Here is a 26,619-nt window from a genome sequence, read left to right on the forward strand (position 1 = left end):
GAGTGTTCCCTGTTCCCACTATACACGACACGAATTTTTTCCGGACGCTAAGTGGGGACATCTTTACTCACCTTTGAACCAACAGGCGCGGACACCAAAGTTGGGCTTCAGAGTACTGTTGGCACGTTTTCACTGGACAAATCATCAAGGTCAACAACGCTTTTGTTGACATCGGAAGTATCATTGTTATGATCAACAACTGTTTTGTTGTCAGCAGTTGTATCATTGTTGTGGTCAAGCGTTTCATTGGCACCATTTTTAATCGGTTCTTCCGACAGAGTTTCATTTGTTTCGAACGTTTCGTCATCCAACGTATCATGGGCCAACAGATGGCTCTCATCCATCACACAGGTTAGGGCGCTAATCAGGACCGTAGTCCCCCAAGTATAACAGGAGTAGTACAGGAACTTCCTTTTATCCACGTCTGAGAAGTTTCGACCCCCTGGTGCTCGCAAACCACTGAAAAAATACGGAAAAAGATTTTTCTCAGCCTTCGCCTCGGTGGTGTAGTGGTCAAGACGCTCGCCTGGTAAACAGGAGGGCGTGGGTTCAATCCCAGCCAAGGTATGGAATTTTATCCTCAAAATAATTTGAGAATTTGACCACAATAATAGTAGTAGCCTACTGCTGGAGTGAAGGGACTTTTCAATCCTATGCGAGCAGTAAAAATAAGCACTATTATTATTATTCGTCAGCCTAGTTTGCTTGGTTAGTAGCGCGTCTGCCTTGTAAGCGCTAGGCTGCGGGTTCGATTCCCGCCCGGGGCGGATTTTATCCTGAAGGGATAAGGTTCGTACCTCGGAACGGCTGGCTTTCTCCTATCCTGTCTTAACGTATCATTCCGTGTGACATTCAGACATCTCAGGTTGTCTGAATCGTCCAGGTAAAGTTGTTGGTGGATGGGGCAGCATTTTTTCATCTTTAGCGAATGACTTGTCAGGCAAAGAGACTGGCTGATTTCGAATGAGATCAACAGTGCTATGATGAGTGCTATTATCAGTTGATTCATTAATTGACAGGATGCGCTCATTTTAATTATTATGACCTATTTATTTTTATTATTTATTTATTTATTCATTCATTCATTCATTCATTTATTTATTTATTTATTTTTAATTTCACAATTCCAAAATTATTGAGATCTTCTTTGATTAGAGTAGTTAGTGGTGTTAAATTTGAATCTATGGGTGGTTTAGTAATTATCACAGTTTCACAAATACAAATTCTATCACAGTTTTTAACTTCTTAGATATTTTTGAACTTGAATGATTGGTAAGTCTAGCAATTTCTCTTGGGTATTTCTTTCGTCTTCTTTTCATTGTTGTACCTACCCAGTTCTGGCTAGGTACTTGGGTAGGTGGCTGCAGGTAAAGTTTTTATTTAAAACATCTCAGTTTAGGCATTTTTCTGTTTTAACAATAACATATTAGTCATTTATTTCTTAGTTATTATTATTAATCAACTTATTACAGTTTTTATGCGATTCCGCGTCTCTTTTTACTATGCGAATCCGCAATACCCGATTACGAGTCTCTTTAAAAAGTCAGCTGCAGTGTTTGAAAGGCGCCAATCTATGGCCTACTTTTTAGATTGGTGTGAAGAAAGAATTTTATTAATCTTAAAAAAAATGCACTAATAAACAATTAAATTCATATTTAGATAGGTATTTTATTAATTAAATACAAACTCTCAGCACTAATGGACAACGTGTGTGTTATTCAAATCGTTCAACCCTCGCACTCTGTTATCTATTAGTCTAATAATTACCGACATTTATTTCAATAATTTATCATTTTAATAAAATTCTTTTAATAAATTTTAATAAATAAATAAAATTCTTTGACAGGACAACTTTTTAAACATTTCTCAAATAATAAAAAAATATCTTTAAACAAACCAATATTGAATTATTCCAAAACAAAAACCAGCGTTGAACTTTAAGATTTTTCACGTCTAAGATAAAATTAATAAAAATTACGTAAAACTTTTAATCCGTAGGTATGTAAAAACATCGAGTCTACTGAACGATAACAAGATTAATAAAGACCTACCACTCTACATGGATAAAGTAGATACAATCTACATGAATAACCTAGGTTACCTAGGTATCTGATATGTTGATAAGGATTAGGTAAACAGGTACTGGGGGGGGGGGGGGGAAGAATACATCGGAAGCAGTAGGCAGCGGTCGCACAGCTTGGTCGCGCTGCCGGGTCGCGCTGCTCGGCAGCTAGGATCGGAACGCCACCTTAAGCTATCAAACTTCATTTTCCTATTAGGTACCGCTCGCTACTTGATCAGAGAAGTGGGAACCATTACAAATGTCGAAACTTCATGAGAAAGTTTTCTGCAACTTTTGGGCGTCGCCATCGAATTGAACCTGGGTCCGCGAGTGTCACTTCTTATTTGGACAGTATCAAGCAGAAAAGGACCATCGAAAAATATGCAACTTCAACCAAAAGGTTTTTACTCCCCGTTTCCTTTGTTCATTGGTGCTCTTCTGTAGAAAGGTGAACATCACTGAAGAATAGAAGGCACTTTCTGATGTGTTTTGTGGTAATATAGGACGAGCATCGCGCGTCGCTTTAATTGACGTTCGCGCGTTTACCGGCACACTTGATGTTCTATGAAAATTCTCGTCAGCTACGCTTTTTTATTACGTTTTCCGAAAGTCGGGTATAAGCCTATCTTCTTGAGTTACTAACTGGTTGCTGATCAGTTTCTTTTCAGTAGCTCCGTGTGTAGATTGGGCTGGTCCCTTTCTGTGTAACGCCGTCCAATTTGTGCTTTAAGTGAAGAGTGCAGTGATGACGTCGACCGTGGCTCAATCTATCGACAGCTGTTTGAACGACCCCTCCATACCGAATAGATCGTCGTGGGTTTTCGGTTTGCCCGGTCGCTTGGCTTCGTCTGCCTTGACGGTCTCTTGCTCCTTGAACCAGTCACGATAGCTCTCGATCTTCTTCATCCATTGTTCTGTAATGAGGAAAACCGGTTGGGACAGACGTAAGTACACTGAGAAAAAGACCAAGGTGCCGGAAACCCAACCGAGTGATTCGGTTTCCGGTAGTCTAATATAAAAATCTAAATAAATATTTATTTGTGGTAAAACTGAGAGCTTCTTCACAACTTTTGTGGATATCACAGCATTACTAAGTGCCTGATTTACTATTTCTGACATAATTATCTATAATGTTTCTCTTTACTCTGCTAACGCCTTGATTAAAGTAGCTACTTGATTGTCCTTACAAGGCTGAGTGTACCCTGAATGCCAAGCACAGAATGCCAAGAATGCCAAAAAAACTTCAACCCCACCGAAGGAATCGAACCCGGGACCTCGTTTTGCATTTTTCTCTTTACTCTGCTAATGCCTTGATTAAAGTAGCTACTTGATTGTCCTTACAGGGCTGAGTGTACCCTGAATGCCAAGCACAGAATGCCAAGAATGCCAAAAAAACTTCAACCCCACCGAAGGAATCGAACCCGGGACCTCCGGCGTGCAAGCCTAGTATGATACCCACTCGGCCACGGAGGTTGCCTTTTATTCTTACCAAAAGGAATTTTAATTGTGTTAAGCATAATTGCTTGTCACAAATGTCGTTCCCTACTTAATGCACTACGGTAAATTTTATGACTTGACTCGAACCAACAACCTCCAGATCCGAAGTCCACCGCGCTAACCACTACACCACTGAGGTTGGTTCTTATTCTTACCATTGATGGTCTTGATATCACCAGCATATCCACCATACTCTTCTGGGAGGACATCTTTTGGAGGTTGCCTTTTATTCTTACCCAAAGGAATTTTAATTATGTTAAGCATAATTGCTTGTCACAAATGTCGTTCCCTACTTAATGCACTACGGTAAATTTTATGACTTGACTCGAACCAACAACCTCCAGATCCGAAGTCCACCGCGCTAACCAGTACACCACTGAGGTTGGTTCTTATTCTTACCATTGATGGTCTTGATATCACCAGCATATCCACCATACTCTTCTGGGAGGACATCTTTGGGGATGGATTTGTACAGGGACTCCATGTCAGCGTGTACCACTATCTGTGAAACGCAAGAAAATGATTTCAGTAAGGGCGCATACTCATTACAAACATCTGCTCAAGTTACTTACTTTCGCCGGCCAGCCTAGTAAGCTTGGTTGGTAGCGCGTCTGCCTTGTAAGTGCTGGGCCGCGGTTTCGATTCCCACCCGGGCCGGATTTTATCCTGAACGGATAAGGTTCGTTCTCAGAACGACTGGCTTTCTCCTACCCTGTCTTCCTTCTCCCTTCGATTGAGGGACGATAAGACCTTAGCAGTTAAAATTCCCTTCGTCAAACCTTTGCCCGGTCCTACCAGTGTACGGCGGCAATATACTCACTCTATTTCTGATCTTCTCCTTAATGAATGGCTTGACGAGGTTGATAATGGTGTCCACAATACCGCTGGCATTGATGATGTGAATCTCCTTCAACTTGACAGGGTAGGCTTCCTGCCAAACAAATCAGAAGAAGAATAAGCAATTACGTTTTTAAATAAACTGAGCCACTCTAGTTAGCTTGGAGGGTAGCATGCCTGCTTTGTAAGTTGGTGTCCACAACGGAGAACCGACCATACTCTAGTCTCGACCCAAGAGAAAAAAAATATGCTAATGAATAGAAACGTCCTCAACGAAGCACTGACCATAGCCGCCCTTAACGGAGCCTTTACCATATCTCCGACTACCCACTATCCCAGAAAATAACCTTGTTGCGAAGGTCGAAGGTCTAGGCTAGGCTAGGCTCAATGGTCCGTGGTCTATGGTCCATTCCCCCCCGTCAACTCTATTGGTTTCTTCAAACGCAGGCCCTGGATCACTTACTTGGACACAGATGAGGAACTTTTTGATCAGGGTCGGCGTGAACTTGGCGATGTGAGCGGCAAAGTTCTGCGGAGTTGCAATGGGTCTAGTTAGCTTGGAGGGTAGCATGCCTGCTTTGTAAGTTGGCGTCCACAACGGAGAACCGACCATACTCTAGTCTCGACCCAAGAGAGAAAAAAAAATATGCTAATGAATAGAAACGTCCTCAACGAAGCACTGACCATAGCCGTCCTCAACGGAGCCTTTACCATATCTCCCACTATCCCAGACTACCCACTATCCCAGAAAATAACCCTGTTGCGAAGGTTGAAGGTCTAGGCTAGGCTCAATGGTCCGTGGTCTATGGTCCATTCCCATCCGTCAACTCTATTGGTTTCTTCAAACGCAGGCCCTGGATCCCTTACTTGGACACAGATGAGGAACTTTTTGATCAGGGTCGGCGTGAACTTGGCGATGTGAGCGGCAAAGTTCTGCGGAGTTGCAATGGCAGCGTCAAACACATACACATCGCCCGCCACTCCGACGCTTTCCTCCTTCAGCCGGATGTCTCCAATCATGAGGACAAGCTTCATGCCGGTAGCGGCGTCCGCGGAGAGAACCTGATCCAGGTCGCTAGCTCGCATGATGATCACGCGACGGCCGTTCGGGGTGAGGCCTGGCATGGGGGTACTATTATGTACTAGAATACAGATATTCTTCAGACCTAGAAACTAGAACGTGGATGGACTCGTCTTCAAATCTAGAAGAGTACTTAGCCAGCCTAGTCAGCTTGGTTGGTAGCGCGTCTACCTTGTAAGCGCTAGGATGTGGGTTCGATGTCCGCCCGGGGCGGATTTTATCCTGAACGGATAAGGTTCGTTCTCAGAACGACTGGCTTTCTCCTACCCTGTCTTCCTTCTCTCTTCGATTTCGGGACGATAAGACCCTAGCAGTTACAGTTCCCTCTAGGAAACACTGACCACATAATAATTTGTAGAGCTCTAAGGGTTAGGTGGTAGCTAGTGGTTACCTTCCAGTCAGGAGTCTATTATTACCTGAGTAACCTATAGGATCTAACTTATAACGGTGTCGGTAGTACCCAGTAAGGAATGACATTCAAAAGTCCTTCAAGTTAAAAGTCTTCTGTCAAGGCCGCTACTCACTTATCCTTACTCACATGATGACTTAATAGAAATTCAAGATCTTAGATTATTGTTGGTCTTTATGGTGATAATGAACATAATAATGTACTTGAAGATACATTAGATAAGTATAAGTACTTGGTAAGTACCTAACTAAGTACTGACTTACCAAGTCATTACATAATTAATGTACATGAAGTACCCAACTTACCAGGGCCGGATTAGCCCCCCGCGGGGCCCCCAGGACCTATCCCTCTCCCTACTAGAAAACACTTCTATACCTACCTAATTCATTTGTATCAATCATTACGTACGGACTACGAGTTTTGTTATTAAAATGTATTTTGCCGTTTCAGTTCTTTACACATTGAAGTTTTAATGTTTGTGAGCACATCTTTCATGCAAAATATCATGCAACATTCTTTTTTTTTTCAACAAGTTTTTATGTAGGTACGATAGGTGATAGGTAGCATATTATTAAAAACAGATAAACAAAATACAGTCGAACCTGGATAAACGAGAATTACCATGAATGCTTGTCACAAATGTCGTTCCCCGCTTAATACACTACGCTAAATTTCATGACCTGACTTGGACTCGAACCACCAACCTCCAGATTCAAAGTCCACCATGCTAAACAGTGCATCATCTCATTAAATAGGTAAAGACTTTGTGTGAGCGCTGGTTTGCGGGTTCGATTCCCGCACTGGCCGGTTTTTATCGCATACAGACAAGGTTCGTTCTTGGAACGAGGTGAATCTATGTTGTCGAGGTAGTTCGGACGGTTTCAGTCGACGCGTTGACTATGTCTGAACAAAGTTTTAGCCTGGAGGGTAATAATAATAATAATAATAATAATAATAGTGCTTATTTATACTGCTCGCATAGGACTGAAAAGTCCCTTTACTCCAGCAGTAGGCTACTACTATTATTGTGGTCAAATTCTCAAATTATATGAGGATAAAATTCCATACCTCGGCTGGGATTGAACCCACGCCCTCCTGTTTACCAGGCAAGCGCCTTGACCACTACGCCAGACTTCTTTCTATCCTGCCCTCCTTCTCTCTTCGATTTCGGGACGATAAAAGCTCCGTTGTTACAGTTTCCTCCATCAAAGCTCTGTTACCTACCTCGGTGGTGTAGTGGTCAAGGCGCTCGCCTGGTAAACAAGAGGGCGTGGGTTCAATCCCAGCCGAGGTATGGGATTGTATCCTCAATATAATTTGAGAATTTGACCACAATAATAGTCTAAGCCTACTGCTGGAGTAAAGGGACTTATCAGTCCTATGCGAGCAGTATAAATAAGCACTATTATTATTATATAGGTAGATAGGTAGGTAGATAGGTACCTACATAGGCAGGTACCTACATATGTAGGTACCTACATAGGTCTGTAGCCTACTGCTGGAGTAAAGGGACTTTTCAGTCCTATGCGAGCAGTATAAATAAGCACTATTATTATTATTATTATTTATTATTACCACCAATACCACCCCGCTCTAACTGACCCTTACCATTGAACTGAGGCAGATGGGGTTGACGTTTGAGCCAATACCACCCCGCTCTAACTGACCCTTACCATTGAACTGAGGCAGATGGGGTTGACGTTTGAGCCACTCCTTGATGTGCTCCAGGTCTTTGTCCCGACTGTTTTCATCCTCATTTAGTTCTTTCCTGATGTGGATGCTCTGCTCGGCGGTAGGCTGGACGAGAGTCATGGTATATAGCTCCTGAAACAGAAAAGATAAACAGTACAGACATTAAACGCTGTGTTGAAACAGAAAAGATAAACAGTACAGACATTAAACGCTGTGTTTCTCGATTTGAGAAGGGCATCCATCCACTTGTAAATTTTGTAGCCAAAACTTCACGTTAATAATATGATTTTTATTAAATTAGATAGGCAGGAAGGCAGGAAACTTTGTTTAGTAATTGCTCTCCCTGTAGGGCGTTAAACAAGGTATTAAAAAAAAAAATGTCAGCCCAAAGCAATCACCCTAGTTAGGACTGATTGAGAGGCTGTTGAAAAACGTCGACCCCGTCTGTACACGGAAAAAGGCGAAGAAGAAAAAAAGTGTTTCGCCGCCGTTTTTATTTCATAGCAATGAAACAACCGCTACATTAGACGCATGTGGTCTGTGTCGTAGCATGTCCATCCCGTAGTATGTCCCTCATCAGATGGGCGATAAGAGACACAATACTTCCCATTTATTTATCCTGATGGGATAATGTTCGTTCTCGGAACAGCTGGCTTTCTCCTATCCTGTCTTCCTTCTCTCTTCGATTTCGGGACGATAAGACCATAGCAGTTACAGTTCCCTCTGTCAAACCTCTTAAAAAAAAAAAATAGTTATACATAGGTATGTGGACTTGATGAAGCCATGGAATTCATAGAAAATATTTAGATGCAATCATGAGAGACGTAGTACAATAGGTATAGGTACTTATAATAAATCACAAGAATTCTATACATGCACAACTGCACACACGAACAGATCACGATTGTCCGTAATTTCAAATCCGTGAATCTGCAAAGATCCTCCCTAGGCCAGCCACTCACTAGACCTTATTTATAATGTTAAGATGAGACTGAAAATTCCCTTTACTTTCGCAGTCTAAACGTCGCGTCAGTGTAACTAGTCAACTATCAACCGGAGGCGAAAGCACGTTGAATGCACCAGTTTTGCTGAAGTTAAGCAACGTTGGAAATAGATGGTCACCCATTCGGAATGCCAGATGGTCCCAACCGCGATTGCCGGGGTGACTATCTACTCCATCTGACCATTCTAATCAATCGTGTGCCTCTGCTTTTTCCAGCCCCCGCTCAGGCTGGGTAAGGTTAATGTAAGGAGGCCGAATGGAGGGTAAAACCTTCGGCACTAAATACCCTAATTGTTATAGCTTCCCTCTGTAAATAACGTTCAGTAAAAAAAAACCCAAGGTCCAGCTCACATAGGACGTGTAGACGCGCGACTTTGAGTAGCGCGTACTTGGCTCCAATACTCAAACTGTGAAAATGATATAGGGCCACGTTATGGCCACCCCTGCTATAGAGGGTCTCTATCATTTCCACAAGTTTGGTTTTGCAGTCGACTATGTGCTACTCAAAGTCGCGCACACACGCGTAAGACCAGCCAAACAGTTATACAGTGACGTCCCATAAAAAAGCTTTAGAGCTAACAGGCCATAGCTTATTTAAGATTAGTGGATTACCAAAATTTAACATGAAACTCCTTCTCTCTTTCCTCCACAGTCATGTTCCCCCCATGCCAGGCCTCACCCCGAACGGCCGTCGCGTGATCATCATGCGAGCTAGCGACCTGGATCAGAGTTGGACATGTACTTTACCATGAGAGCGGCCGTCCCTGAGTTCTTTGCCAATCGGGACCCAACCTCCCCTGAACTTCAGGAAACTATGAAACAAGTGTAAGTAGAATAGAATAGAAAAGTAGAATAGATTAGAATAGAATAGACCTTGTTTGTAATGTTAGGATGAGACTGAAAATTCCCTTTACTTTCGCAGTCTAAACGTCGCGTAGCTGGCTTTCTCCTATCCTGTCTTCCTTCTCTCTTCGATTTTCGGGACGATAAGACCATAGCAGTTACAGTTCCCTCTGTCAAAACCTCTAAAAAAAAAACTTAAGGTTTAGCTCACATAGGACGTGTAGACGCGCGACTTTGAGTAGCGCGTACTTGGCTGCAACACTCAAACTGTGAAAATGATATAGGGCCACGTTATGGCCACCCCTGCCCTGCTATCATTTCCACAGGTTTGGTTTTGCAGCCGACTATGTGCTACTCAAAGTCGCGCACATACGCGTAAGACCAGCCTGACAGTTATACAGTGACGTCCCATAAAAAAGCTTTAGGGCTAACAGGCCATAGTTTATTTAAGATTAGTGGATTACCAAAATTTAACAAGAAACTCCTTCTCTATTTCCTCCACAGTCATGTTCCCCCCATGCCAGGCCTCACCCCGAACGGCCGTCGCGTGATCATCATGCGAGCTAGCGACCTGGATCAGGTTCTCTCCGCGGACGCCGCAACCGGAATGAAGCTTGTCCTCATGATTGGAGACATCCGACTGAAGGAGGAAAGCGTCGGAGTGGCGGGCGATGTGTATGTGTTTGACGCTGCCATTGCAACTCCGCAGAACTTTGCCGCTCACATCGTTGAATCAATAGTTGAAGTGTTAAACTTAGGTAGGTACCTACATGTTAAATTTGTGTAAAGTTCATCAGAATCGGACAAACCGCGGAGCAGCGTTAGGCAGAACTGGAGAAGGGAGAAACTAAAACGAGTCCCAATGGGGCTGTTTGAAAGCCCGAAGGGGTCCATATAATTTGGTTTATGTTTTCTACATTGTAGCCAGATTTCATCAAATTCTAACAAATCTTTATTATGTCGGGCGGAACAATCACCAAATTAATAAGGATCGCGGTAGCGCTCCGCTAAGTGAAGAAAATTTGACCGCGCTACAAAGAGATATACGCTACAATCCAAGTAGCCGTTTTCAGGTAGTTGTAGTGTAGAGAAAAGAATAAAACTTGCATCTTACTTAGTTTACTCATTCAATAAGAATAATAACTTCTAAAAATACCTAAAATTCAAGCAATTAGGAAAGCCAAGAATTATTTATTTATTGACGTAAGTAGGGTACCTACATACGTATGTATGTGTAATGTGTATATCCACTTACTCCTTAATTACCTATGTTTTTTGGTTTACATAGGTATTAAAACATTAGGTTTTTGGTTTATGAATTGTTCATTTATTTTTGGATTACAAATTGTTTCCGAGATTTTTGCTTCATAGGGGGATTTCCTCATAAACTATTAATTCAGTAAATTGTATAGGTAGGAGGTTTATTTGTAAATTCAAGGTTCATGTTCAGGTACAAAGCTCGTGCTGAAATTTCATGCTTTGAGGCAAAATCCCGACAACAATAGCATCCAATTTGTTTTGTAATTAGGAGTAGGTACAATATGAAAACCTAATACCTAAGAATATACCTACCTACCTACCTACTTGGGTCTGTAATAGTTTTTCATCATTTAATTGAATTAATATTTCGGTATGTGTAGGTACGTGCGAATTACCTAACACAATTTACACACTACATACATAGGTATGTGGACTTGATGAAGCCATGGAATTCATAGAAAATATTTAGATGCAATCATGAGAGACGTAGTACAATAGGTATAGGTACTTATAATAAATCACAAGAATTCTATACATGCACAACTGCACACACGAACAGATCACGATTGTCCGTAATTTCAAATCCGTGAATCTGCCAAGATCCTACTTGAGTCAGCCACTTACTATCAGGTACACCTGATCAGGTGGACCGGACACCTGATGAGTACACACACTATTATCAGGTAGCCCTCATAGGTACGGCTGAAATGGCCCGTCTGTCAGGTCTACTTGATACCTGATGAGCACACACACTATCAGGTAGAACTGACTCTATCAGAACCTGATCAGGTCTACCTGATAGTGAGTGGCTGGCCTTATCTATGTAGGTACCTACTGACAGGTAAGTTCCTATCACTCACTGTCATCGTTAACCCTGTCCTTGAACCAGGATGCCTTTTACTTAATAGCCGACCTGTCGACCGCATGACCAAGCACTTCATTCGAATCAATCAACACCTAATGGGCTAATCTCGCAAAGTACGTACTACGTTGAAGTAGGTGCCTACATGGTGATGTTACATACCTTTTCCATTAGGTACAAACATTGTAATACATATGATTGTTAACAAGTACAAAATCAAAAAGTAACATACCTACATTATTATAATATCTGCATTAATCTATAAATTGAATCTTGATGTACGTATTGAGACTGAAAATTAATAAATAATGTAGATTCTCATACCAATTTACCTAAAATATTTCACACTATTTCACAGTCACAGTATGTTAGGAATGTTACATACCTACGTATAAACTATAAACATTTTTCTTTAAAAGTGGAACTTCTTGGAAGTCAAATATTTTGACCTGGGAAAAAACAGCTTTGTATATGTAGGTATCCTGTTGTTTTTTCTTTCAATAGAAATAAATTGATGGAAATGGGAATTGACAACATACAAAATCATACACCATGTTTTATTACATAACTATGTTGTTAATGTTGTTTCCGATGATACTTTTTTTATACATAAAAATAATAATAATAAAAATACACATCCTATTTTGCCAATACTAGACAAGAATAGAAAACTCTTAGAAGCTTTTTTATAATATTATAATACATACATAATTATGATTGTTAACAAGTACAAAATCAAAAAGTAACATATATTATTATAATATCTGACTACTATTATATAATCTATAAATTGAATCTTGATGTATTGAGACTGAAAATTAACAAATAATGTAGATTCTCATACCAATTTACCTAAAATATTTCACACTCTTTATCAGTACGTTAGGAATGTTACATACGTATAAACGTTTTTCTTAAGTGGAACTTCTTGGAAGTCAAATATTTTGACCTGGGAAAAAACAGCTTTGTATATCCTGTTGTTGTTTTTTTCAATAGAAATAAATTGATGGAATTGGGAATTGACAACATACAAAATCATACACCATGTTTTATTACATAACTATGTTGTTAATGTTGTTTCCGATGATACTTTTTTATACCTACTTAAAAATAATAATAATAAAAATACACATCCTATTTTGCCAATACTAGACAAGAATAGAAAACTCTTAGAAGCTTTTTTATAATATTATCAGCTTAGGAAAAGATCTCTATACTGTTAAATGTTATTTAAATAAATAAATAAAATAACTAAATAAATATGCATCAGCCAGCCTAATTGGCTTGGACGGTAGGATGGCTGCATGTAAACGCCAGGCCACGTGTTCGTTTCCCATCCGGGGCGAGCTTTAATCCCAAACAGATAAGGTTCGTTGTCGGAGGCCCTCTTTTCGATAACCATTGAAAATATATAGGTGGCCCGTGGCGGCAAGTGTGGTCGCGCTATTATATACGTCCAAAGAGGAATCTCTTCGGTGGAAAAAAAAAGTGACAGCTACACTGACCACATGACCTGAGGTCTCAAGTTCTTCGGGTCTCAAGATGGTAAATACATAAACCTAAATATGGCTATATCCTATACATATATATACATGGCTATATCCTATACATATACACATATGGTTATAGTAAGTTATATGATATTATAATGAATTAAACTTTCACTTGCACCTGACTGACTGGTAGAGAGACCAGGATGATATTTTGGAGATGTCTGAAGAAATACCTTCGCCGGAGAATATAGATTTACAAATATACCTGATGTATTTGTATTTTATATGCATATTTTTTATGTAATTAATATTATTTATATAGATATATTTATATACCGAGGGTTATGCAACTTGAAATTCTTTGAGGTACCTACATATGTGTGTGTGTCCAGTTATCCAGTATATAGAGATCTGAACATTAGTTCATATTTTTAGAGACGAAACTTGAAGTGTTGAACGTTTCAAACACGTTCGCTTAAATTTCATCAGAATTGGACAAACCTCGGAACGGCCTTAGGGAAAACTGGAGAAGGGCGAAACAAAAGATCCCTATATAACGAGTTCTTATGAGCCGTTTGAAATCCCGAATTTTGTTTAACTTTTTTCCCAAAGTTTGTCAAAATCGGAAAAACTTTGTCAAAATGTCAATTTATGGCGAAACCAACAATTATCAAATTACCTACAACTTGGATCTCACTTCATACATTCAATAAGAATACCTAATACCTTCCAAAGAATACCTAAAATTCAAGCAATTAGGAAAGCCAAAAATTATTTTTTGACGTAAGTAGGGTACCTACATACGTAATGTGTATACCCACTTACTCCTTAATTACCTACTTTGGTTTACGTGGGTATTAAAACATTACCTACCTACCTACATTTATTTTTGGTTTATGAATTGTTCATTTATTTTCGGTTTACAAATTGTTTAATTCTGAGATTTAGCTAACTCCATAGGGGGATTTCGTCATAACTACCTATTATACTTTTAATTCAGCAAATTCTAGGTAGGAGGTTTCTTTGTAAATTCAAGGTCCAGGTCCTCGTGCTGAAATTTCATGCTTTAAAGCAAAATTCCGACAATAATAGCATCCAATTTGTTTTGTAATTAGGAGTAGGTACAATATGAACACCTACCTAAGAATATACCTACCTACTTGTGTCTGTAATAGTTTTTCATCATTTAATTGAATTAATATTTCGGTATGTGTAGGTACGTGCGAATTACCTAACACAATTTACACAACCCATTCGTAACTTCGTACCACAGATAGTCACTTTGTACCGTAGAACTTGGCCTACCACTGAACAAATCCACCTAATAGGTAAGTCAAGGAAAGTCAGTCTAGTTAGCTAGGTTGGTAGCGCGTCTGTTTTGTAAGCGCTAGGCCGCGGGTTCGATTTCCGAACGGGGCGGATTTTATCCTAGACCGATTTCTCCTATCCTGTCTTCATTCTCTCTTTGATTTCGTAAAAAAAAAAAAAAAAAAAAAAAAATCAAGGAAAATTTGAGTTGTATTTATGAAATACTTATCGCATTGCTCCTCCTCTAGAGTCAAACCTTGAGATGAGGAAGGAACATCTTCCATCACCCAGAACCTTTGTACGATAGTTTCCAGTGGTTCTTCTTGAATGGGCTGACTGACGTGGAAACTGAGAGGTGTACCACTTGAGAGCGCTGGCACTCGTCCCATGACAATATCTCCCAGTGCAGACTCGAGAATGATTGGACAGTCGTCAGGCAACGCACGTCTGGGGCCAACTATCTGGGAAAAAAGTTCTGCGCCGATAAGGCAATCAATGTTACTGGGAGTGTGAAAGGTATCATCACTAAGCTGTAATCCAGTCAAATTTTTCAGTGCGTGTACATCGATATGACACGTAGGTAACTTGGCGATTTTATCCACGACCAGTGCTTCAGGCACTATAAATCGCTTATGTACATAGGTACGATAGGTGATAACGAGAATCCAAGGGACCAGCTCATTTTTTTCGTTTAAGGCGGTTTAATACAACATTTTCTCGTTTCTAAAGGTTTAGCAAAGTGGAAGAGCAAACTGATGATAGCATGACAAATTTAAACAAGTTAAGAACAAATTCTGATTTATAGAGGTACCTAATTTTAAAGTTAAAAAACGCGTCCCGAATTTTTTCTGGGACAAAAACGGAAATTCGGGACAAAACGCCCCAAAATGAAAAACTGAACGGGACGCCGGGACACCCCCTGAAATTCGGGACTGTCCCGCCCAATTCGGGACGTTTGGCAAGCCTAGGTATACCTACATTTGAATCCTATTAAATATGGTTAGAGGTACTTTAAATACCTCCTGCCGTAAACAAATGGCAATGTACCAATGCAGGAATGCATCGTGCATAAAATTGAACAACCAAGTGAGTTCCTTTTTTTTTATTATTATCCGGGACGAACGATAAAGTTTGCCCCGGATGGAAATCGAACTCGCGAACTAGCGCTTACAAGGCGGGCGCGTCTCTTGGTTAGAGGTACTTTAAATACCTCCTGACTTAGACAAATGGCAATGTACCAATGCAGGAATGCATCGTGCATAAAATTGAACGACCAAGTGAGCTCCTTTTTTTATTATTATCCGGGACGAACGATAAAGTTTGCCCCGGATGGAAATCGAACTCGCGAACTAGCGCTTACAAGGCGGGCGCGTCCTTCCAGCTAACTAGGCTGGCTGTCTATCGTTGCGTGGCGTAAAGCACCTACTTTACATTCGGAGACTTTGATACCACAGTAATTCTTGTCTAGCACTGTAATTAGTATTAACTGCTTAATTTTGTACCCATCCGAGAGTTAAGAATCAGCACTAATTAGTCCCTTATCAAGCACAAGTAACCACCAAGTACTCAAGCATCAAGTACTTACTTAACCACCAAGTAGTTTTCCATCAAGTATATATACTTACTTAACTAGACATAGACTTAGACAGAACCCGAGTGTCAAAATATGCCATCGTTCTGCTCTGATTGTCAAAATAAACGACTTCAAAAATGTACCACGCCAATCTAGTTAGCTGGGAGGTTGGAGGGTAAAGCGTCTGCCTTGTAACCGCTGGGTTGCGGGTTCAATTCCCGCCCGAGCGGACCTAACGAACCTTAACAGATAAGGTTCGTTTTCGGAACGGCTGGCTTTCACCTATCGCCTATCCTGTCATCTGGCTTGTAAGCGCTAGGTCGCGGGCTCGATTATCGCCTGGGGCGGACTTTATCTTAAATAGTTCGTTCTCGGAACGGCTATGGCTTTCTCCCTGTTTCCCTATCCTGTCTTCCTTCTCCGTTCGCCAGTCGCGCGTCGCTTAACTAGGAACTGGTGTATTCAACATGCTATCCCTACGCCGCGCGTCGTGCGGTGTCGCTGTTAAACTTCGGAATAAAAAGAAATTGATCGCACGTCATTGGGCCAGGCTAAGTTCCATAATAATAGCAGCCTACGCCTTTAGATAGCCAGGTAGGAGGTACATCTACATACGTATAACCAACCACCTATAATAATTATGCGGTATCTTTAATTAATTTTATGCAATAGGGGTAGATTTTAGATAATGCAGAGGCCTACATAGTACCTACCACGGTACATAATGAAATCATGATCCCCCTCCACTCTGCGCATACCTAGATCGATAGATATTTAGGTATATAATTTCCATAATAACATGATTATTTAATGCAAAAGATAATTCACATTACCACTTCTTCTTCTTCTTCACCTTTTCCCGTGTAAATAATTCTTTAATAATGGAATTATTAGATATCTAAAAATAGTGTGCTGGAGAATTCCAAGGTTAAGGAAAAAACTGAAAAAGTCTTCGTTGGAAATGTCAGAATTTACATTTCCGTTAGTGGTAAAACTAGAACTGCCGGCCTAGTTAGCTTAGTTGGTAGTGCGTCTGCCTTGTAGGCGCTAGGCCGCAGGTTCGTTCCCGCCCGGGGCGGATTTTATCCTGATGGGATAATGTTCATTCTCGGAACGGCTGGCTTTCTCCTATCCTGTCTTCCTTCTCTCTTCTAAAGTCAGGAGTTTCCAAACTTAGCGCGAAAGGTTAGGAAACTTGTGTTTTCCATGTGGCATGCGAACATACAAGTTGGAAACCTTCTGAATCTATTGGGACACACAGACAGGATTTAAACAGGTCTTGAATATTGTTCCATAAAATGTAATGTTATTACCAATCAAATATATAAGACCTTGTTTAGACTGCGAGAGTAAAGGGACTTTTCAGTCCTATGCTGGTAGTATAAACAAGGTATATTCTATTTTATTCTATTTCGAATTTTCGAACGTTAAAGGGGGACCCTACCTTGCTAGTATCGAGTTATAAATATTGTCTGTTAAGTATACCATATTTCTTTATGTCTTGATCTATGCAATGTGTGTTTTGTCAATGTACGATAGATTTTATTTTATTTATTCTCACATCCAAAGAAAATCGGCGAAGAATGCAACTGCCAAATGCTCTGACTTTTTTCGTTTCCTTATCCTATAGGAAGGAAAGTAATGTACTTTTTTACGTGAGTGTATACGGTATACGTGTATCTTATAATATTATGTATAAATAGTCACATATATGTCCGAGTTTACAGTCAAACCTCCCCCGAATATGTAGTACAAGCACATAGGCAAAAGTTTTTCTACTTTTTTTATTAGCTAAGAAAAAGAACAAGTAATAACCCATAACAGCGCTTTAAAAGAAGAAGAAGAAGAAGAAGAAGAAGAAGAAGAAGAAGAAGAAGAAGAAGGCTCTGTTCGGAAATTTTCGTCGTGTTGGGGGGATACCATGTTTTGTTTATCAAAATAATGCATAAGTACATGGGGTTTGAAGAGACCTTTAGTTTATGATTTTAGGGGGGGAGTTTTCCGGCCCACAGTAAACGAACAGAATGAAAATCCGAAGGAGGCGGGCGCCCCCCCCCCCCCCCACGTGGCATGGCGACCTTTATGAAAATAGAATAGAAGGTGGAGAATTCGAAGTGAACTCGGATTTGCACAGTGAACCTACAAGTGATATGCAATCAAAGATAGAAGCAGCTAATCAAATGAGAGAACTAAATTCAAATACAAGTAGTGATAGAAAAGAAATAAAGCCAAAAATCGAACCTATGGACTTGGAAACAAGCACTGAAACAAGGGACAGTCATCACATGGAAACATCCAGTCAAACCAGAGACTTGAATTCAAGGACTGGCGAAATCAATAGTGAGATACGACCCAAGATAGAACCAATAGAAGAAGAAGAAATTGGGTCAGATTCTCTGGGTTTAGACCGAAATTTAGAAACAACAGGTTGTCGAAGCAAATCAAAAGCAGAAGATGAAGGCAGTTCAAAGTCACGAAGGCCAAAGAAACAATCAGTTAGTGAACGCCAAAGTACAAACCACAGTCCAGAGAAGAGTATATTTCGAAGAGATAAGGAAGACAGGATAGAAAAAAGCCAGCCGTTCCGAGAACGAACCTTATCTGGTTAGGATAAAGTCTGCTCCCGGCGGAAATTAAACAAACAACCAAGTTCCTTACAAGGCAGACGCGCTTCCTTCCAAGCTAGGCTGGCGATTACATTTTTGTTTTATCACCAAACTTGGATTCTCACCTCGGGAGGTAAACGAACCACGAACCCAGGTAAACGAACCACGAACCCACAGTGGTCCAAACCGTCCCGTATGTCAGTCAAAGGGTTAGCCGAAATATCTGCAACATGTTCTTCGCTTCAGATGAGTGTGGTTTAGGTCGGATGAATCATTCATCTCAACAAAGTCTGCTCCCGGCGGAAATTAAACAAACAAACAAGTTCCTTACAAGGCAGACGCGCTCCCTTCCAAGCTAACTAGGCTGACAATTGCGTTTTTGTTTTATCACCAAACTTGGATTCTCGCCTCGGGAGGTAAACGAACCACGAACCCAGGTAAACGAACCACGAACCCACAGTGGTCCAAACTGTCCCGTCTGTCAGTCAAAGGGTTAGCCGAAATATCTGCAACATGTTCTTCGCTTCAGATGAGTGTGGTTTAGGTCGGATGAATCATACATCTCAATGACCATAGCACCATTATTAAATTCCTACACACCATCTTTTCTTATCAGTCTTATCATTCAGACTTAGAAGTCTTAGAATATTTCGGTGCTATAGGCCACGCATAACACTAAACTTAGGCCTGCCACTCACTGTCAGGTAGACCTGACAGGTACGGCTGAACAGGTCCGCCTGTCAGGTCTAGCTGATACCTGATGAGCACACACAATCAGGTCTACCTGTTGGTCAGTGGCCGGTCTTAGGCCTGCCACACAGTCTACGCGTAGACGTGGACGAACATAACATAACACTAAACTTAGGCCTGGCACTCACTGTCAGGTAGACCTGATAGCTACGGCTGAACAGGTCCGCCTGTCAGGTCTACCTGGTACCTGATGAGCACACACAATCAGGTCTACCTGTTGGTCAGTGGCCGGTCTTAGGCCTGCCACACAGTCTACGCGTAGAGGTGGACGACGTGGTATTTTTAGTAGCGCGGAGTCGCGCAATGCCGCCTGAAAATCCACTCTAAAGGAACCGCCATTGAACAATCGGCATCGAGGGCACTATAGAATCCGAGTTCTCTGTTATACCTAGCTATTCTTTTTATTATGACATCTTAGGTATATTTTCGGCATAGGTAGGTACTTAACCGTTTTATCCTCAATATATAAATTGAGAATTTGACCACAATAATAGTTGTTGGGTTCTAAACTTGCTTGTAGGAAATAAACTTATTGGAAAGGAAAACTTGTTGGAAATGTACTTGTTGGAAGGAAAAAAGGAACCTTTAGTGACCTCAGCAGAATGTTCATAAGCAGAAGGGCGCGGGTTCAATCCCCTCCATGACATGGAGTTTTGACATTTATATTGAACTTTGACCACAGATAATATAGATTTGCCAGCCTAGTGAGCTTAATTGGTAGCGCGTCTGCCATGTAAGCGCTAGGCCGCAGGTCCAATTCCCACCCGGGGCGGATTTCAAACAGATAAGGTTCGTTTTCGGAACGGCTGGCTTTCTCTTATCCTGTATTCCTTCTCTCTTCGATTTTCGGGACGATAAGACCTTAGCAGTTACTCTAAATTTTTATTCTTCACTTCAAGGTGCTATGTTACATTTTGTCAGCTAGAAGGCTAGAAACGACACGCACCTTTAGCTTGTGGTTTTGCGTTGCGTGTTGAAGAGAACGTTTGCGTGTTCAGTGAAAATCCTGTGGGATTTTACACACAATGGGGATTTTTATGATGTGTGAAATCCCGTACGGACGTAATAGACGTAAAATGGGTGCTCAATTCACGAGAGTACCTACCTTTACCTTTAATAAAACAGGAAAGTAGGTATGTAGGTACCTATAAAATGTGTCTAGGAATAGAATACCTATCCTGCTCGAATGAGGCTAAAAAGTCCAACCCCAGAAGTCTAAACAAGGTCTTATTGTATACGAAATAAATTATAGTAATTTGTAAAGAAATACCTGGATAAAAGTACCTATATGTATGTGCCTATTTACTTTCTCAAGGACTTTACTATGAGGAAAATTTAATTTCATCTTATCGAAGGAAATAGTAAATAAGCAAATAAATAGATAAATAATTGGCATGATTATAGGTAATATCGAATTAATAGGCAGCAAAGGAGCCATCATCTTATTACTTACAGGTAGAATTTTACCAGTAGCAGTATAGGGAGGCAGGTACATGCTTAATGCCTTAAATAAATAACCTATACCTAGGTATGTAGTTATTTCTGTTAGATTAGTTTTTACTTTTCTTATCCTATAGGAAGGAAAGTAATGTGGTATTCGACATTTTCGATGGTCATATGTTTGTGCCAAAACCAAAACACTTTTTGAAGTCCCTAGAATCCAATCCAAAGTTTGAGCAATTGGTCCGTGTGTCTGTCTGTAAACAAAATATCTCGAGAACGGTAAGAGCTAGAGACTTGAAAATTTGGTATGAAGTCAACAAATGTGACAAGGATGAACACGAAATGCACTTTTGGTTAAGATCGGTGCAACGGTTGGCGGCAATTTGGCCACTTTTTGGCGGATTAGAGGATAAGGAAAGTCGTGCGATATTCACACCATTTTTTTTTTTGAGGTTTTTATGTGATTTAAAATACTATTTTTGTAATAATTTGTTCGACTGGAAGTTTGTAATGGAAGTCACGCGACCCGGCATTAAGTTTACCAAAGCTCAAATTAAAGTTTTCGGACGGATTGGATTTTTCCTTTGTCAGTTTTTGGAAATGTGCTCGTTTTGACCAAATTCCTCGGATGCTTATATTAAGTACCTATGTCCTAGAGACATGTTTTAATTTTAAGAATCTAGGTAGGTAGGGCGCAGTATCTAATTTTAAGGTTTTTAAGGCGTATATACAAAATATCATCACCACTCCATAAAGATTTTACTGTGCACATGACGTAGGTTTTTGGTCCGTCAGTGGATTGGAAAAGTTCGTCAGTTCACGACATTCTCAACCAGTCTTAGGGGGGTCGAGAAAGGTCAACATAGCGATTGCGGATATGGTCACCCATGGCCCAAATGGTCAATTGGTCACCCATGGTCCAAATGGTCAATTGGTCACCCATGGCCCAAATGGTCAATTGGTCACCCATCCGGATGTCGACCACTTGTAAAGTCGGAAGCTTTTTCGACCACTTATGTTCCGTTGTTTCAACGTCTGACAGACCGAGATCTGTCCTTGGTCCGTCAGACAATCTGAGCGTGAGTGACCGCCCCGTTAAAAGAAAGTTATCTTGAAAACTTTGAAAGTTGGTGGGTAAATCTTTCATTTACTTTTGAGGCTCTTAAGATCTTTCTTACAGGAAGGTTGTCTTGAAATTTTTGAAAGTTGGTGTCTTGAATTTTTTGAAAGTTGGTAGGTTCTTCCATTTACTTACGAGCTTTCTTATTGTTTAAATGTTGAAGTTTTTACGACATGTTATCGTTGTAAACAAATAAACTTTCATCACACGAATTCTTTTCTCATGGACAACATTATTATTATTATTTTTATCGATATTTTTATTAAAATAAATTTAATACAAATACCTATAGATTTTATACATTTTATATTATTATAAAACAAAATCGTTTCTCTTCAACCTTCTTTAGTGACTCCAGCAGAATGTTCATAAGCAGAAGGACGCGGGTTCAATCCCCTCCATGACATAGAGTTTTGACATTTATTTTAAGCTTTGACCAGTGATAATAGGTTTGCCAGCCTAGTTATCTTAGTTAGTAGCGCGAAGGCCGCGGGTTCGATTCCCCCCCCCCGGGGCGGACTTTATCCTGAACGAATAATGTTTGTTCTCGGAACGGCTGGCTTTCTCCTATCCTGTCTTCCCTCTTCGATTTTCGGAACGATAAGATCTTAGCAGTTACAGTTTCCTCTATCAAACCTCTTTAAAAAAAATCTACTCAAAATTTCCATTGTTAACTTCAAGGTGGCGTTACATTTTGTCTGCTAGCACCCATAGACCAACACGCACCTCTTCTTTGCGTGTGTAAAATGGACGTTACGTTGCGTGTTTAGGTGAAAATCCTGTGGGATTTCACACACAATGGGGATTTTTTATGATGTGTGAAATCCCATTCGTACGGACTTAATAGACGTAAAATAGGTGCTCAATTTACAAGAGTAGAATAGAGGACCTTGTTTATCCTGCTCGAATGAGACTAAAAAGTCCACCCCAGAAGTCTTTATAAATTTACGAATACATAAAACCTACAAACAGGTACATGATTATGTAAGTACCTTCATGAGAAGATACATAATACATACATAATAGATACTTATACAATGTATTTATTACATTATGTACTTTTCTTCCTATAGGTAAGGAACATAAAATAGTATTGGAAGTGTCGCATGATATCCATTGGTATACCTATCTATACTTTTTCAAGGACTTTACTATGAGGAAAATTTAATTTCATCTTATCGAAAGAAATAATAAATAAGCAAATAAATAGATAAATAATTCGCATAATTATAGGTAATATCGAATTAATAGGCAGCAAAGGAGCCATCATCTTATTACTTACAGGTAGAATTTTACCAGTAGCAGTATAGGGAGGCAGGTACATGCTTAATGCCTTAAATCAAGCGTGCCGGGAGGCGCGCGAACGTCAAGAGTTCGAAGCGCCGCCCGGCTTATATTAACACGAAACAGAATTTCATCGTTTTTCGGCATTTTCACATCAACTTTTCTCCCACTTCCCTTCAACTTTAAGCAAATTAACCTATAAGTACCTATGTACCTAGTTATTTCTGTTAGACAGATTAGTTTTTACTTTTCTTATCCTATAGGAAGGAAAGTAATGTGGTATTCGACAAAATTTTCGATGGTCAGTTGTTTGTGCCAAAACCAAAACACTTTTTGAAGTCCCTAGAACCTAATCCAAAGTTTGAGCAATTGGTCCGTGTGTCTGATGTCTGTAAACAAAATATCTCGAGAACGGTAAGAGCTAGAGACTTGAAATTTTGGTATGAAGTCAACAAATGTGACAAGGATGCAACACGAAATGCACTTTTGGTTAAGAGTTAAGATCGGTGCAACGGTTGGCGGCAATTTGACCACTTTTTGGCGGATTAGAGGATAAGGAAAGTCGTGCGATGTTCACACCATTTTTTTTTATTTATTTATAATTATTGTAGGTATTATTTATCAACCTATTAATAGATCTTATTTTTTATGCAAATAAATATTGACAGTCTCCGGAATAGAACTGTGAATCCCTCAGAACCGGTTCGTAATCTGTTATCACACCAACCTGTTATCTTGAGGAGAGGAGGGGGTGACCTTGGTGATAGAGTGGATGGGTGACGGGTCTGACCGTGATGAGAAAAAAAGTGCGAGCTTAAAATACAGGGTGATTCGGAAAGTTAGGAGCCAGGGGCCGGGTTTTTACGCATAGAGCCCAGGAGCGAGGAAAAAAAAAAGGAGAAAAGAAAAATCGAGGAAAAAAGCGTTATAATTTCGTTCGATTTTTTTTTTTTTTAATTTCATTTTTTTTTTTTGAAATAGAGAAAGAAAGAAAGACAGAGAGAGAGAGAGAGAGAGAGAGAGAGAGAGAGAGAGAGAGTTGAATGGTAGAGATTTTGTCTTTGGCAATAATTTCGTCCTTTCATTTTACTGATTGTCTTTTCACAATGATTATAACATTTTTAATCAATAAAGAGTCTGGTTATTACCTACTTTCCTTATTATGTATTACCTTTATTATGTCACAAAAGATCTAACTACGTTGCAGTCACACAGGGCGTTTATGCCCTACCTACTTATATCAAAAACAAATACCTTTATTTGATTACAGAAACGTCAAGATTGGAAGAGAGAAACACTACCCAGGATAAAATGGAGACGAAGGTGGAGGAGGAAACGGAGGAGGCTTTTGATTGGAGCTACGTCATTCTCCTATGTCCGTGTCTGAACCAGGCTACTAGTGATACCGGTAAGAAATTCTATACCTAATTCTTTGTTTTTCTTCTTCTTTTAGTTCAAATTTCTTAGTATATTACTTCCTTAAATTTAGAAGCAAAAAGAAGCCCGGGCCTTCCCTTAAATACGGCCTTGGCGGCCAAAATTGTAGATAGGCCAATCCAATATATTGTAAACAGCGGAAGTGTGAAATATTAGGGTTATGTACGGCGACAAGACAGAGATACTAATACCAAATGGAGTCAGCTAAATTAGCCATACCTGTCTGCAATGCCAATGATCCTATTGGAAATGAGACAATACTCATTTATTGAATTTTCATTTCCAGTATGTGTTCGGAAGTGTTGTCCAGAAAGACACCTGCTCCATGTCCTGAAGGATGAGGACAGGTCTGCCCAATGTGTGGCCCAGGACGGTCCACACGGGCCTAAAACTCAGCCTGAGCTAGGCGAGGAAATATTCACCTCGGATAACCAATCACAAAGACTGAGTGGTGAGTAGCAATAGAATGGAGATATTTTGGTAGGTACCTACATAGGTATTATTATCCATCGGCATCGGTTTGAATTTGAAGTGAGGTAAACGCAGCTTTACGGAAATAAGTTGTAACAAGAAATTCACTGATTCTTGGAAAGAGAAGAAAGCAAAGCGTGAAAGGAGGAGAGGGGGGAAGGGGTTTAGTTTAGTATTTAGTTTTCGCTTGACCGCTCGAGGGTTCGGGATTTTACGATTGCGTAATATTAAGTACATCGTATGAAGTGGATTTCCAGAAGTTGGCAGATGACATTCAGAATTAAAGAAAAATGGCTTAGCAACAAAAATTGGTGAGATATTCAGTAGCGTCAAACCCACCCACCCCCCGTTCCTTAAGGGCTCAAAAATTTTGTGCCTAGTGGTGCTACGACATATTCATTAAAGCTAGTCACAAACACAACTTTTTTTGACGGATCACAGATAATTTTCATTTAATCCAGAGTTCAAGAAATACTGGTCTGTGTATAACAGTTGGGTGAAGCCAAAGAAAACCCTTGAAACTGTGTTAACTCTCAGTGGTAAGGTCGGCCATTAGCGTCGTTTTGCGGTACGCAAATCTTTGTCTATCCCCAATGACGAACAAACTTATTAAACCCTTATTTCCAATCCCCTATCGTCCCGAAATGGAAGAGAAGGAGGGGGCAGGAAAGGAGAAAGCCAGACGTTCCGAGAACGGACCTTATCTGTTAAGGATAAAGTTTCGCCCCGTGCGGGAATCGAATCCGCGACCTACCACTTACGAGGCAGTCGGTTACCTTCCAAGCTAACCAGGCTAAGGATGTCGAGCTTTAAGAACACCCTATAACATTTATGATAAGATTCTAATAACAGACATTGAGTTATGCAACAAATAGGTATGCATGAGAGTGGTATTAAGAACTAAGTATCAGCAAGATATTCATCTACCCCAGAGGTTCTCAAATTGGGGGGCGTGGAGACAAATCAGGGGGGGGGGGGGCGCTAGCTTTTCCTATAAAAAAATCAATTCTCAAATTGGGGGGCGTGGAGACAAATCAGGGGGGGGGGGGAGCGCTAGCTTTTCCTATAAAAAAATCAAATTTATACCAAAATTACCTACCAGGTACTTAGTCTCCAACTCAAATGTCAGCCCAAAGCAATCACCCTAGTTAGGGCTGATTGAGAGGCTAGCGAAAAACGCCGACCCCGTCTGTAACGGGAAAAGGCGAAGAAAAAGAAGACTGTAGGCCAGATCCGCCTGGTCGATCACATCGCCTGAAACGAGCCCATTGAAGTCGATCGACTTAATTTGTCAAATTTGTGTCCACGCGTCCGTCGATCGACGAGGTGAATCTGTCTCGTCGAGGCAGTGTAGACGGTTTCAGTCGACATCGATCGATGGCAGGTCGACTATGTGTGAACACACCTCTAGGTGTACAAGACTACAAGTATCTTTTACCTATTATTTATTTATTCATGTATTTGTCTACATGGGTAAAGTCCCCCCCCCCAACACAGCGTTTAATGTCTGTACTGTTTATCTTTTCTGTTTCAACACAGCGTTTAATGTCTGTACTGTTTATCTTTTCTGTTTCAGGAGCTATATACC

The 26,619-nt window shown here is 40.4% G+C and overlaps 2 protein-coding genes across 2 annotated transcripts; both read right to left on the reverse strand.

Annotated features, from left to right (window-relative positions):
* Positions 1-107: 107 nt before the first annotated feature.
* On the reverse strand, positions 108-1,796 carry LOC103508938. The gene is made up of 2 exons (XM_017443968.2): positions 831-1,796; positions 108-309 (listed from the first exon to the last, which is right to left on the reverse strand). The coding sequence occupies exons 1-2, from the start codon at positions 1,028-1,030 to the stop codon at positions 108-110; spliced, it is 402 nt and encodes a 133-aa protein (XP_017299457.1). The 5' UTR covers positions 1,031-1,796.
* A 568-nt stretch (positions 1,797-2,364) lies between these two features.
* On the reverse strand, positions 2,365-7,707 carry LOC103508939 (alpha-tocopherol transfer protein-like). The gene is made up of 5 exons (XM_008473523.3): positions 7,495-7,707; positions 5,264-5,569; positions 4,380-4,490; positions 3,959-4,061; positions 2,365-2,976 (listed from the first exon to the last, which is right to left on the reverse strand). Exons 1-5 carry the CDS (start codon positions 7,696-7,698, stop codon positions 2,825-2,827), a joined length of 876 nt encoding a protein of 291 aa, XP_008471745.1. The 5' UTR covers positions 7,699-7,707; the 3' UTR covers positions 2,365-2,824.
* Positions 7,708-26,619: the final 18,912 nt, after the last annotated feature.

Source organism: Diaphorina citri, unplaced genomic scaffold (assembly GCF_000475195.1).
Source record: "Diaphorina citri unplaced genomic scaffold, Diaci psyllid genome assembly version 1.1 scaffold448, whole genome shotgun sequence".
In the NCBI taxonomy this organism is placed as follows: Eukaryota; Metazoa; Arthropoda; class Insecta; order Hemiptera; family Psyllidae; genus Diaphorina; species Diaphorina citri.

Coding starts and splice junctions, on each gene's coding strand:
- LOC103508939 (XM_008473523.3), bottom strand. CDS start 7,698: ATGACTCTCGTCCAGCCTACCGCCGAGCAGAGCATCCACATCAGGAAA. Junction 5,570..7,494: donor CCATCTGCCTCAGTTCAATG/GTAAGGGTCAGT, acceptor TCCACGTTCTAG/TTTCTAGGTCTGAAGAATAT. Junction 4,062..4,379: donor AGGAGAAGATCAGAAATAGA/GTGAGTATATTG, acceptor TGCGTTTCACAG/ATAGTGGTACACGCTGACAT.
- LOC103508938 (XM_017443968.2), bottom strand. CDS start 1,030: ATGAGCGCATCCTGTCAATTAATGAATCAACTGATAATAGCACTCATC. Junction 310..830: donor GTCACACGGAATGATACGTT/AAGACAGGATAG, acceptor CCATGATACGTT/GGATGACGAAACGTTCGAAA.